This window comes from Rana temporaria, chromosome 13, assembly GCF_905171775.1.
Source record: "Rana temporaria chromosome 13, aRanTem1.1, whole genome shotgun sequence".
Classification (NCBI taxonomy): Eukaryota; Metazoa; Chordata; class Amphibia; order Anura; family Ranidae; genus Rana; species Rana temporaria.
In genome coordinates this window covers 65,745,242-65,759,132 of record NC_053501.1, presented here as the reverse complement: position 1 = coordinate 65,759,132, position 13,891 = coordinate 65,745,242, and the positions used below count along the sequence as shown (strand labels likewise).

Below are 13,891 nucleotides of genomic sequence, written 5' to 3'. Positions count from 1 at the left end.
TTACTGAGGGTGGACTTCACCTGTGTGTCCTAGACCGATCAGGATCTAAAGTGCGGCACACGTGTTTACTGAGGGTGGACTTTTCAGATGTCCTCCTCTGCATAGGACACAATGTAAAGTGCATAAATCAGGACCGTATTGCTGGAGAACAATCGCCATTGGTCTCATTAGACAAACCAAAGTCACTATATTGTGTGGTGTTTCTGCAGTGAAATAAAACTAGTTTTGGTTGAATAAAGCCTATAAAGTTAGTTATTGACTTATTTATAATACAAAGTGGATATTGGTGAGGAATTACAGTAAAGTGTGTTTTCGAATAGTTATTTTCACTTCCTCTGAGTGCTCATTGAGGACACAGCAGGCAATAAGAATACATTGCATGATGTGTAGATTAATGATAAGATGAAAGCCATGCTATTTAAATAGAGATTGACTGTCAATCAGTTTAAGGATAGACCAAATCATTTGCTGCATAACTTTGATTTTACTTGGTTGTTTTCTCTAGGTGGCTTTAATAAAGTATTCCCTATGGAGAAACTGGGTTCATTTAGCCCCGAGGAAGTCCAAATGATACTCTGTGGAAACCAGTCACCTTCCTGGTCTGCTGAAGACATCATCAACTACACAGAACCCAAATTAGGATACACAAGAGAGAGGTGCGAAACTATAATTCATAAACATTCATAAAGCATCTTATCCGACGATTCGTTCACATTGTGTCACCTGCCGCAATCAAACACATGCAAATTGAACTGTTGCGGTGCACAGAAACATTTGGGGGAATTTGTACTGAAATAATGATGATCAGTTTTTTTTTTTTTTGTGCTTCTTACATTTTCTCATTGTTGGGTCAACCCTAAAAAAGAAAGTAAAAGCAAATTGTATCACTTTTAATTACGAAAGTCGTCAGGCGACTTCCAAAGTGAAAACAATCTTTCTCTGCTCCATTTAATTGGTTTGTTTGAGTGCAAAGAATACAAATATAGTTTATGGTTCAGAATTGGTTTGAATGATAATGATCAGATTTTTTCACAACCGATGCGATCCTTTTCATTTTGATGCTATTAGATGAGTTAAAGTGGGTTGAAATAATGTGATTAAAAACAATTTTATATAGAATACTGATATCGTATATGTTTTGGACTTTTACAGCCCGGGCTTCCTTCGGTTTGTACGGGTCCTTTGTGGCATGTCCTCAGATGAGAGGAAGGCTTTTCTACAGTTTACAACTGGGTGCTCTACATTGCCCCCCGGAGGACTCGCCAATCTGCATCCACGCCTCACAGTCGTAAGAAAAGTAAGTGCTACATTTTACTATGTTTTTGCTGAACACGGACCTGAAGCATGCATTAGGAGCGTAGTTTTACATTTTTCTGTATGTTTTCTAGGTATTAAGTGTATTCAGGGAGTGGGGACCTTTTTGCATTTGGTTGTAAGGCGCAGCGAAAAAATACTAAATTACTCCAAAGACTGTAGGTTAAGCTATTTGTACCTGTGAAAATCGAGCTCAGTACCCAGAGTTGTCCTGGGCTGTCACTTAAAGCGGAGGTTCACCCTTAGAGGGCACTTTTTCCCCTTAGCTTCATGCTCGTTTTTCCTAGGGGAATCGGCTAGTTGTTTTAAAATATGATCCGTACTTACCGTTTACGAGATGCATCTTCTCCGTCGCTTCCGGGTATGGGCTGCGGGAATGGGCGTTCCTTCTTGATTGACAGTCTTCCGAGAGGCTTCCGACGGTCGCATCCATCGCGTCACAATTTTCCGAAAGAAGCCGAACGTCGGTGCGCAGGCGCAGTATAGAGCCGCACCGATGTTCGGCTTCTTTCGGCTACGAGTGACGCGATGGATGCGACCGTCGGAAGCCTCTCGGAAGAATGTCAATCAAGAAGGAACGCCCGCTCCCGAAGACCCATACCCGGAAGCGACGGAAGAAGATGCAGCTCGAAAACGGGTAAGTACGGCTCATATTTTAAAACAAATAGCCGATTCCCCTAGACAAAACTAGCAGGAATCTAAGGGGAGAAGAGAAAAAATTAAATAAATGGGTGAACTCCCGCTTTAACTGATATGATTATTGGGGAATTTGCAAGAGCAAAACAAGTTTTAGGGCCAAGTAGGAAAAAATAATTTTAGTGTTTATAAAAAAAAAAAAAAGAATAAATTAACTTCAGATGATTGAATACTGCCAAGCGTTTGAGGACACACCCTCCTGAGTGTCTCCTCTATAAGACCACTTTCATACTGAGGTGATTTTCAGGTGCTTTCACGCTAAAAATGACGCCTAAAAAGCTTGGGAAAACCTTTTTCCATTAAAATCAATGAATGCTTTCACACTGGGGCAGCGTGCTGGCAGGGCTGCGAAAAACTCCCCTTTCCATTGAAATGAATGGAAAGCTTTTCAAAAGCACTCTCTACTGGCAGTTTAGAAGCGCCTCAGTGTGAAAGTGGCCTTACTCTACCCGGCTCTGAGTCCTCCATATTTGCAAAACTGTGTATTAGGTCTTTTTAAATATTGTTTTTTCTTTCTTACCATATAGTTGGTTATTTATATTTACCATTGCATATAGATATTCAAGAATCATTTTTTTTTTTTTTAACTTTACATATTACTTAAATTGCACACCACACTAATCGACATAATAGATAATAAAAATAATTTTCACATTATTTGTTAGTTGGTCAGTGCTTACTTTTTATTATAACTCCATCACTGACCCCCTAATATAGGGACACCCAATTAGGGTGATGTCAGTGTCACAGCTGTAGTATACATCAATCACCAAGGGTGTACCAGGGGTCATGCTGCCTTCAAGAAAAGCAACACAGTAGACAGAACATTTTCCAGCAATCTCTGCTGTCTACATCACTAGAGCGGACAACTGAAAGGCAGATTACCTCCGCTGTCACCACCTGGACCAAGAGGACTAGTTCCTTTTACCCCAACATCTTCAGTATGAGCTTACAGGGATTGGGGAACCTTGGACATGGACATCCTGGCCTTCAGATTCAACACCAAAGTTACCTGTGTGCTACCAGGATCAAAGGTAGCAATAGCATTGGATGCTCTGGTAATTCCCTGGGCTTAATTCAAGCTAGTCTATGCCTTTTCTCCAGTGCACATTCTACCTTGACTGCTCTGCAAAACAGATGAAGAGAAGAAACACTTTGGGCCAGATTCACAGCAGAAATACGCCGGCGTATTTTCAAATTTGCCGCGTCGTATCTTGATTTGGAATCAAACCAAGATACGACGGCTTTTGGCATAGATCCGACAGGCGTATGGCTTTGTACGCCTTCGGATCGTAGGTGTAATTCTCCGGCGGCCGCTGGGTGGAGTTTGCGTCATTTTCCAGCGTCGGGTATGCAAATTAGCTGTTTACGGCGATCCACGAAGGTACGCACGTTCGTCGCATTCTCTTACGTCGGTTTTTCCCGTCGTTAAGAGTTAAGAGTGCTATTTAGATGGTGTAAAATTACACCATCCATGTTAAAGTATGGCCGTCGTTCCCGTGTCTAATTTGAATATTTTTTTTTTGCGTAAGACGTCGGGGAATACGAAAGTACGTTACGCACGTCGCTGTTCAAAAAACATGTCGGGGCGCCGTAACTTTCGCGCAAAGCACGGCGGGAAATTTCCAAACGGAGCATGCGCAGAACGTTCGGCGCGGGAACGCGCCTAATTTAAATGGTACCCCCCCCCCATTTGAATTAGGCGGGCTTGCGCCGGACGGCTTTACGCTACGCCGCCGCTAGTTTACAGGCAAGTGCTTTGTGAATCAAGCACTTGCGCCGAAAACTTGCGGCGGCGTAACGTAAACGGGATACGTTACGCCGCCGTAAATCTACATGAATCTGGCCCTTTATTCTTATTGGAGTAAACTAGCATACCGGTATACTCGACTGCTAGGAGACTACCCCTGGCCTCTTGCCAACAGGTCAAACCTACTGTCTCAAATCCCTCTATTCTATCCTGCTTCTCAGTTTAATGTCATGGCTGTTGAAGCCCAGGTCTTTAACCTCTTCAGCCCTGAGGCTCCATTCACACCTTGGCGACAAAACGCCTGACGCTCGATACGCTGGGGGGGCGAATTTCCATTGCTGTCTATGAGATGGTTCACATCTCACGCCGTACGCCTGCCGCCTGAAAACAAGTCCTGGACCCTTTTTTTCAGGCGGCATTGGCGTTTGGCCATAGACAGCAATGTTTAATTCTTTGTAAAAAAAAAAAGTAAACGAAATTGCGGCAAAATAATGGAAAGCCTGAAAACATGACCTGTTGGGGCGCCTTGAGGACTGGAGTTGAGAAATGCAGGTGTAGGGAAACAGAAGTGACTTGTGCTAATAGAGGAACGAGGCACCAGAGAGAAATCGCATTCAGTGCTTTAGATAGAGGCGAGTATACAGTATAGAAGGATGTGCTTTGTTCATTTTTTATGTCTGAGATTTACAACCCACTTTAAGACTTTATGTACAATGTCTACTGAAACGGGTATTGACACTCTTATTTTATTATGACAGGTTGATGCTACTGATGCTAGCTATCCTTCTGTGAATACATGTGTGCATTATCTTAAGTTGCCGGAATACTCTTCGGAGGAGATCATGCGAGACCGCCTACTTGCTGCTACCATGGAAAAAGGATTCCATCTGAACTGAACGCCCCCGGACTGGCAGGACACTGCAGTGTGTTACTAGTGGCACTCCCTCTCTTGTGTTTGTGTGCTGAGAAAAGACATGGCCTTTCTTCCTCTTGCTGTGTGTTCCTTACACCCCCTCCGCGAGGCTTTAAAGGAGAGACTGGGTGTAATGCCTTTTTTTTTTTTTGTTGTTCGCTGCTAATGATAAAATGGTCTTTTCTCCTGGCATGACTGACTGAAAAAAAAAAAATAACACTTAACCTGTCATTTCTCTCCGGCAGCCTATGGTTTAAAGGGCAGAAAGGAGCCTCTAATGTATGTCCTAGGGTCACTGCTTGTCAGCACTCAGACATTTGTACAAGTGTAGCGTCTGTTGTATGAACATAATACACTACGTCAGCATTCCCCAGTCCCCATGTCCTGCATCCAACTCTCATTTGCTAGCTTTAAACTAACTTGTTCGAAGGCTGCTTACATGAAACGTAGAACGTCAATGGACACCTAAAAGTGTGTTTTTTTTTTTTGTTTGTTTTTTCCCCTCCCGATAATACTTTTACCTTTTTATTTTAATGGTGCCTGCACAATTTAATGCCCCCAATGTTTACTTTTTTTCTTTTCCTACTATAATCATGCACCTTTGTTATACTGTCCTTCATACTTGAGGGATAGTTGTTTTCCTTTTGAGATGCCCCTGCTATGCAGACCAAGCTGAAGTGTTTGTGCAACATGCAAATAAAGCTATGAAATCGATCCCCACAATATATATAGATGCACAAAGCCAATGACCCCTTCTCTGTTCAGGGTAACTTCTAACTCTCCTGGGTAGGAGGCTGTTCCTCGCACTTAAGGGGTTTAAAAAAATTGAAACAAGTTTTGCTCTCTTGTATTTTCTTTGTATATTATAAACATTTATTTAACTTGTTGCAGTTTGAAGAAAAAAAAATAAAGTTAATAAAGAAATTAAAAATACACATTTCCAATATGCGTGCTGAAAAATATAAATTAAAAATATTAACAGCGTAGAAAATTAACTGTTCTGTATCAATTCTGTTGTAACAGCAGCCTGCTTCTAAATCAACCCGTTGCCTTTCTTAGAAAATGATAGATTTTCTGCTGTCATCGACCCTAAATCGCAAGTCTCATGTATGAAAACATCTGAGGAAATGTCAGTTTATACTTTTTCCATTGTAGCCAATTGATTGAAACATTAAAGGGCCATTCACACCACTCGCATCTGTTGTGGTGTGTTAAATGCACACACCTAACATACCACAATGGATGAAAACATGCACCATTTTGTCTAGAGGGGTCTTAAACTGGCGGCCCTCCAACGGTTGCAAAACTACAAGTCCCATGAGGCATTGCAAGGCTGACAGTTACAAGCACGACTCCCACAGCCAGGGGCATGATGGGACTTGTAGTTTCGCAACAGCTGGAGGGCCAACCGTTTGAGCCCCCCTGGTCTAGAGCACTGCAAGGCAGGTGAGGTGTGTTGGGGTGTCATTTAGAAATAATTGCACCATATCACAACAATCGCGTGAATGGACCCTAAATCAAATGTCAATACCTAGTGCTGGTTTGGATCAGATCTGGGTGTTGAGATAACTGCCCCATTCTAGCTTTGATATACGGCGGGTAAGAAAAGTATTGAACACGTCACCATTTTGCTAGGTAAATATATTTCTATAGCTGCTATTGCCATGACGTTTTCACCACATGTCGGTAACAACACATGCCTACAAAGAGACCAAAACAACTAAGTTCAGAAATGAAGTTATGTGTAATAAAATATGACCCTGCGAAAAAAGTATTGAACATGTGAAGAAAGGGAGGTGCAAAAAGGCATGGAAAGCCAAGAGACCAGCTGAAATCTGTCAGTAATTAAAAAGCAATCCTGCCCCCTTTGTCAGTGCAAATTATCAGCTGGTTTAGTCTCAACTGATGGTCTATAAAAGGGTGTCGCACAAGAAACATCTCATGATGGGTAAATGCAAAGAACTCTATCAAGAGCCTTGCAGCCTTATTGTTTCAAAACATACTAATCGCAATGGTTACAGAAGGCTTTCTAAGCCTCTTAATGTTCAAGTGAGCACTGTTGGGGCCATAATCCAGAAGTGGAAAGAACATCGATTTCACCATAAACCGGCCCCAACCAGGTGCTCCCTGCAAAATTTCTGACAGAGAAGTGAAAAGAATGATCAGAAAAGTTGTTCAAAGAGCCAAGAATAACTTGTGGAGAGCTTCAGAAATATCTGGAATTAGCAGATACATTGCTTTTCAAAGAAAACAATAAGTAATGCACTCACCATGCAAGACTCCATTGCTGAAGAAAAAGTATGTTGAAGCGTGTTTAAAGTTTGCTGCACAACATTTAGACAAGCCTGTGAAATACTCAGAGAATGTAGTCTGGTCAGAGGAGACCAAAATGTTACTCTTTGGATGCCATAATATGCACCATGTTTGGAGGCCAAAGGGCACTGCACAACACCCCAAAAATACCCCCCATACCAACAGTGAGGTTTGGAGGTGGGAATATGGTGTGGGGTTGTTTTTCATCATACAGCACTGGCAAACTTCATATCCTTGAAGTAAGGATGAATGGGAAAAAAATTTACCAAGACATTCTTGATAGAAATCTGCTGCCATCTACCAGGATGATGAAACGGGGGGGGGACATTTCAGCAAGATCATGATCCCAAAGAAAGAAAATAAAGCTGCTACAATGGCCCAGCCAACCACCTGGCTTGAATCCAATAGAAAATCAATGGAAAGAACTAAAGATCAGAGTTCATAGAAGAGGTGCACAGAACCTTCAAGATTTGATCCAAAATCACACCTGAGCAATGCATGCAAATAGTTTCTCCATACAGGAGGTGTCTTGAAGCTGTCATTACCAATAAATGATTTTGTATTAAATTTCAGTTAGCGTGTTCAATACCTTTCCCCTGTGTCATGTAATTTTGTTACACATAACAATTTCTGAACCTACTTGTTTTGGTCTCTTTGTATGTATGGATTGTTACTGACGTGGTGAACATTTTATGTCAACAGTGCCTTTAGAAATATATTTGCCTTGAAAAATGGTGATGTGTTCAATACTACTTTTAGCCGGATATATGGCCTACTGAGACTGTCACTTATTTGTGAACCATGAACAATACACATAGCGACACCTTGAGTCTTGTGTAGATAGTGCTTTATTCAAAGTCCTGGTGAAAACAGTGAGTTGCTGTACCTATAGCTAGTCACATATTAGCTTTTTGTAAGTCCCAAATGCCACTAAACAACTTACAAGTTTGAGTCATCGGTCCATTCTTCTTCTGCTGTTTTCAGTATCAATTGACTACTATGAAGAAAGGTGCGGGTAGTATGTCAGGACTGATGTGCACACTATAGGCTAAAACTGAGAATTGTACTCCTTGTCTTTGGCTGCCAGTAAATGGAAACTCTCTGCATTTATGAAGAATGTTTTCTGGCCATCTTGGCACAAACTCTGCATCGCTGTTGTCAGGTGTGGGATGCCGGTTTACTGATGAGGATTATTCAAAGTCTGTTATCCAGGTGACATTTGGAAATTCGCCGAAGAAGCAATAGCACTATGTGGTCTGCTGTGGTCCAAAGCCAAACTTGCACACACACGTTTGTACCGAGGAAAACCTTTTGGGGCATGGTGCTGGCAGGGCACTCAACATGCACAAAGTACCTAATTTTAACTCCTTGTTGGTTATCAGGACATGCATCATTTGCAGGAGACATCCATGTTTCACATTATATAAAGCGGTGTAGGCGATCCAGAAAAAAAGAAACATTTGCTGACTGCACAAGTCATTTAATCAGGTTGTGTAGGTTCCTTTAAGCATTCTGAACTGTAACCAATAGGTGGCGCCTAAGAGGCTAACATTCAGCTGTCTCCCACTTTGTCCAGTACAAGCAGAGGAGCCAGAATCCGGGTCTTGTTTGTCTCCACAGCACAGCCATTTAACACCATTTCGTCCAAAATAATGTGCACCTTGTCTAGATTAAACATGATCTGTGTGACTGAGTTAAGGCATTGAATTCAGAAAAGTGACATCTTGTTTATTTCAAATAAAACACACAATACTGCCTGGAGTCTTTTGGATACAGGCCTACAATTTTGGAAGTGTATTATGCAGGTACACTAATGCACAGGATTTGCTACCCACAACATTAGGATAAAAAAAAAAAAAAGGTATGTTATCACTGCTAAATATAGTGAGATCAAAATCACTTACTAAACTACTGACCAGTTTGGAATCGATTCATGTGGCTACTCGATCCTATTTTTCAGACCATAGTGGGGTTATAGCAGAAAACATCTCTTCTGTGCTGCATGTTCCCATATATTATTACAAGGAGAGAGTGTAGACCTTGATGGAGTTAAAAAAATTAAACAAACAAAAAAAATCCCTGACAACTTTGATATTAAACTGCATCCCTTCGGCAACAATGAAATAACCTAGATGCATTATATCTTTGGCTGCAAATGCATTATAAATGTATACTGCTTCTAGTACAAGATGTATAACAAACCCACTTAGAACAACACTGCTGTAGGTCACACTAATAGAAATGTGTTAATAAACCCAGTAATATGAAAGTAGCTCATCCCCGCCAGCCTTTAAATCTTTTAACATTTAAATACTGCCACTATATACCTGTTTGGATGATCTGTATGATACGATTATATGAGAAACTGCAGTTTCTCCAGTGCTAAGAGTTCAGGTAGGAGGACATTTCCACTACAGCCTGTATACACACCCACATGTGGCAACAATATCATGTGACCTGGCTAGCTCTGAGAACAAGGAAATGTTTTCTCCAGCATAAAAGACAACTGAGCATGTGCAGGTCGGCTACTCTGCCTTCCCCAGAGTCCAGGAGGGGCGGACCTGTGCATACAGGATAAAACAGCCTTTTTACACAATACAGAGGATTCATTCCTTAAGTTCCACAGTAAGTATAACCAGCATGCTATGCTACATATACAGACTGGTTTAATAACACTAAGTGGCCTTATGATTTTATGTGTTCATACATAAAATGTTTTCTTTTATATATTAACCTGAAAATTCTATTGCTAAAGTTTATGGTCTGATAGAAACAACTATGGTTTGGGAGTCATGAGACAAATTGATCCTAAACTGGTTAGTAGTTTAGTATGATGTGGGTTCATTTACTAAAGGCAAATAGACTGTGCACTTTGAAAAGTGCAGTGGCTCTCCAGAGCTTAGTAAATGAGGTGAAGCTTCACTTTGAGTATCCAGTGCAAGGAAAATTAAAAAAGACAGCATTTTTGCTTGCACATGATTGGACAATGAAATGCAGCAGAGCTTCTGCCCCAACTGCACTTTGCAAAGATCGCAGTCTATTTTCCTTTAGTAATTTAACCCCTGAGTATCATTCAACCCAGAAAAGGAATGGCACTGAGCTGCTTAGTTACTTTTAACTTGTACCAGAAATTACATTTTCTGTCATGTAAGATTTTATGGCCCAAATCATCCATTTATTTGCAAACTTTGGCTGCCGATACCACAAACCGGCTCCCACACCTTCCCCTGAAGACACTGTCTGATTCTCCCTTAGCGACCTTTTTTTTGCTGTCTAATCCTGAATTGCTGAGAAGCTTGTCTTCTGCTATCGCATTAAAGGAGACTATTTTGGCTCATATTGTTGCTTTATCAACTTTAAAGCTTCTAAAGCCACAAAGACGTATTTCCTTTCACTTAGGAGATAGTAAGGAGGAGGAAAAGAACATTTTTATTTAATATTTGATCTAGATTTCTTCCATAAAGATTATGGATCAAGATTCCTTTTACAAGCTGCCAAGCTAGTAACTACATGCATCTATCCAGATCAGCAGCACTGTCCCGCACTCCACACTTGAAAGCACTATTAGCCACTAAGCACTTTCTAGGTCCTGGCTAAAAGGTTGGAGGTGTGTGTCAAAGTGTCCTTCACACTACTAAAAGTGAATGATAAAAGTAACAGAAAAAGTGATAAAGGTGAATAAAAACCAGCAGCAAACCCTAATGGTGTTCACAATACCAGAATAAAAATACATATACAAAGTGATCCCGTGCGGGAATGTGTTATCACTAAATGATCCAAAAACTTGAATAAAAATCCAAAATGTGTTGTATAAAAAAAAAAGTCATATAGATCCAAAAAATAAATATATAAATTGCTTCAAGAAAAAGTCAAGATCAATGTTCGAAGATGAATATACAAATATAGGAAAACTAGAATATGATGTTGTAGGTCCTTATAGTATTCCACTGAGCAACTGCAATATAAATTCCTTAATCTCCAATATAGTCTCACAGAACTATCCTGAACTGATCCTCAAACCGCATATTCCATCCACAGAACCACCCTGGTACCCCCTAGTATTAAGAATATGCGGTGGGGAAAAAGAGAAAATAATGCCTCCAATGGTGCAGTACGTTTAAACAACTAAGTAATAGTTTATTAAAGTACTAATGGGTGGACTTGTATATTAACATCAATATAAAGAAAGCACAACAGATAAAAACTGCATTTCAGCACCTTCTCACGTCACGTCCGGTGTACATGTGCCTCCGGCCACTCCCTAGACGTTATGTCACGACATGTGACTTCATCACGGTTCCCCTGTTGAAGTTACATGTCATGACGTAATGCACCATTGGAGGCATTCTTTTCTGTTTTTCCCCACCGCACATCCTTAATACTGGAGTGTATCAGGGTGGTTCTGTGGATGGAATATGCGGTTTGAGGATCAGTTCAGAATACCACAACAGCCGTTTTAGAGACGGAGAAGTTCCAATTGGATGCTGGGGAATGAAGGTTGAAGGATATCTTTACTTATTGATGTGGGTTGCTTCATTTATATGAGGTGAGAGTTCTGCGAGACTATATTGGACATAAGGGGCCCAGATTCACGTAGATGGGCGCAAAAATGTGCGGGCGTAACGTATCTCATTTACGTTACGCCGCTGCAAGTTTTTCAGGCAAGTGCTTTATTCACAAAGCACTTGCCTGTAAAGTTGCGGCGGCAGCGTAGCGTAAATCAAATTCGGCGGGTAGGGGGCGTGTTTCATTTAAATGAAGCGCGTCCCCGCGCCAAACGAACTGCGCATGCGCCGTCCGTCAAATATCCCAGTGTGCATTGCTCCAAATGACGTCGCAAAGACGTCATTGGTTTCGACGGGAACGTAAATGACGTCCAGCCCCATTCACGAACGACTTACGCAAACGACGTAAATTTTTAAATTTTCGACGCGGGAACGACGGCCATACTTAACATTGGCTGCGCCTCATAGACCCAGGGGCAACTTTAGGCCGGGGAAAAGCCTAACGTAAACATCGTAACTTTACTGCGTCGGCCGCGTGTACGTTCGGGAATTCGCGTATCTAGCTAATTTGCATACTCGACAGGGAAATCGACGGAAGCGCCACCTAGCAGGCAAAAAAAATTGCATTTAAGATCTGACGGCGTAAGAGACTTACGCCTGTCGGATTTAATGAATATCTATGCGTAACTGATTCTAAGAATCAGTCGCATAGATACGACGGCGCTAGGCAGAGATACGACGGTGTATCTGGAGATGCGCCGTTGTATCTCTTTTGAGAATCTGGGCCTAAGGAATTTATATCACAGTTGCTCCGTGGAATACTATAAAGGACCTACACCATCATATTCTAGTTTTCCTATATTTGTATATTCATCTTCGAACATTGATCTTGACTTTTTCTTGAAGAGATTTATGTATTTATTTTTTGGACTTTATATATATTTATTTGGAAGTTTTTTTTATATAACACATTTTGGATTTTTGTTCAAGTTTTTGGGGATTTGGATCATTTAGTGTTTTTAATGATAACACATTACCGCGCAAGATCACTTTGTATACGTAAAAGGTTGGAGGAACTTATAAACTAAGATGTGGGGGGGGGAATCAGTGAGTGCAGTAAGCAAGGGTCAAAGTTTGCAGATGTGGGGAAGGAGGCCTAAAACCAAAAGGTAGAGCAACTAAAGTATTGAGGAACAATATTTGTAAGCCGGATAAAAAAAATGTGTTTGTATAAAAGTAAGAGAGATGGCCACGAAACTGGTTAAAAAAAAAATGGAAGTAGAATGTCTTCTGACAGATGTTGATTTTTGGCTGTGGGAATATCAGAAGCCTTACAACTGTTGAACGGTACCTCCTGTATAGCAGGGACAGGGTAAGAAGAGGGGGGTGCTTGTATGTCACAAGTGATTTGATGGGGAATATGAGAAATGACATTGCTAACTGGCAAGGGAGGAGGTGGAGATATTGTGGCCGAAGCTTCAAAGGGACAAAGCAAAGAAATTATTTGTGGGCGTATGTTATATATAGGCCCCCCAACATTGAGGAGGAAGAGACCAATTTACTTTTACAGTTAGCGATGGTGGGGAGGCATGGCAATGTTCTAATCATGGGCATTAAGCTATCCTAATATTGATTTGGCAGATGGAACTACACACTCAACTAAGGCTTGTCATTTCTTTAACATGATGCAGGACAAGTTCATGAGCCAAATGTTGGAAGCCACAACTAGCAATGATGCTCTGCTGGACCTACTTATTACAAACAACAGAGAGCTGATGAGCTGCAGATGTGGAGATAAGAGCTAACTTAGGAAACCGTGATCACATAGTAATTAAATCTTCTATAAATTATTGGAAAATTAGACGCGAGGGTAGGACAAGAACACAACATTTCAAAACGGCTAACTTTACATACGGGACACTAAATGGGATCAAATTATTAAAACAAAGAACACTGAAGTGAGAGTGCTTTAACCACTTCCCGACCGCCGCATGTACATTTACGTCGTCAGAATGGCACGGACAGGCACATCAACGTGCCTGCCTAGACGTGGGTCGGGGGTCCGATCGGGACCCCCCCCGGTACTCGCGGCGGTCGGATTCCCTCGGGGAGCGATCCGGGACGACGGCGCGGCTATTCGTTTATAGCCGCTCCGTCGCGATCGCTCCCCGGAGCTGAAGAACGGGGAGAGCCGTACGTAAACACAGCTTCCACGTGCTTCACTGTGGCGGCGCATCGATCGAGTGATCCCTTTTATAGGGAGACTCGATCGATGACGTCAGTCCTACAGCCACACCCCCCTACAGTTGTAAACACACACTAAGTGAACACTAAATCCTACAGCGCCACCTGTGGTTAACTCCCAAACTGCAACTGTCATTTTCACAATAAACAATGCAA

At 41.5% G+C, this 13,891-nt stretch overlaps 2 protein-coding genes across 5 annotated transcripts in view; one reads left to right on the top strand and one right to left on the bottom strand.

Moving 5' to 3' along the window:
• HECTD1 (HECT domain E3 ubiquitin protein ligase 1) overlaps positions 1-5,606 on the top strand; it is a 150,596-nt gene extending 144,990 nt beyond the window's left edge. For all 4 annotated transcript variants that reach the window (XM_040332853.1, XM_040332852.1, XM_040332854.1 and 1 more), the window contains 3 exons: positions 506-656; positions 1,153-1,297; positions 4,519-5,606. In XM_040332853.1, the coding sequence (XP_040188787.1) occupies positions 506-656; positions 1,153-1,297; positions 4,519-4,656 (434 nt within the window). In that variant the 3' untranslated portion in view covers positions 4,657-5,606. The remainder of the gene's footprint in view (positions 1-505; positions 657-1,152; positions 1,298-4,518) is intronic.
• Positions 5,607-7,811: 2,205 nt separating this feature from the next.
• Positions 7,812-13,891, bottom strand: part of AP4S1 (adaptor related protein complex 4 subunit sigma 1) — a 103,760-nt gene continuing 97,680 nt past the window's right edge. Inside the window, exon 6 of the mRNA XM_040333577.1 lies at positions 7,812-8,667. Coding sequence (XP_040189511.1) covers positions 8,539-8,667 — 129 coding nt within the window. The 3' untranslated portion in view covers positions 7,812-8,538. The remainder of the gene's footprint in view (positions 8,668-13,891) is intronic.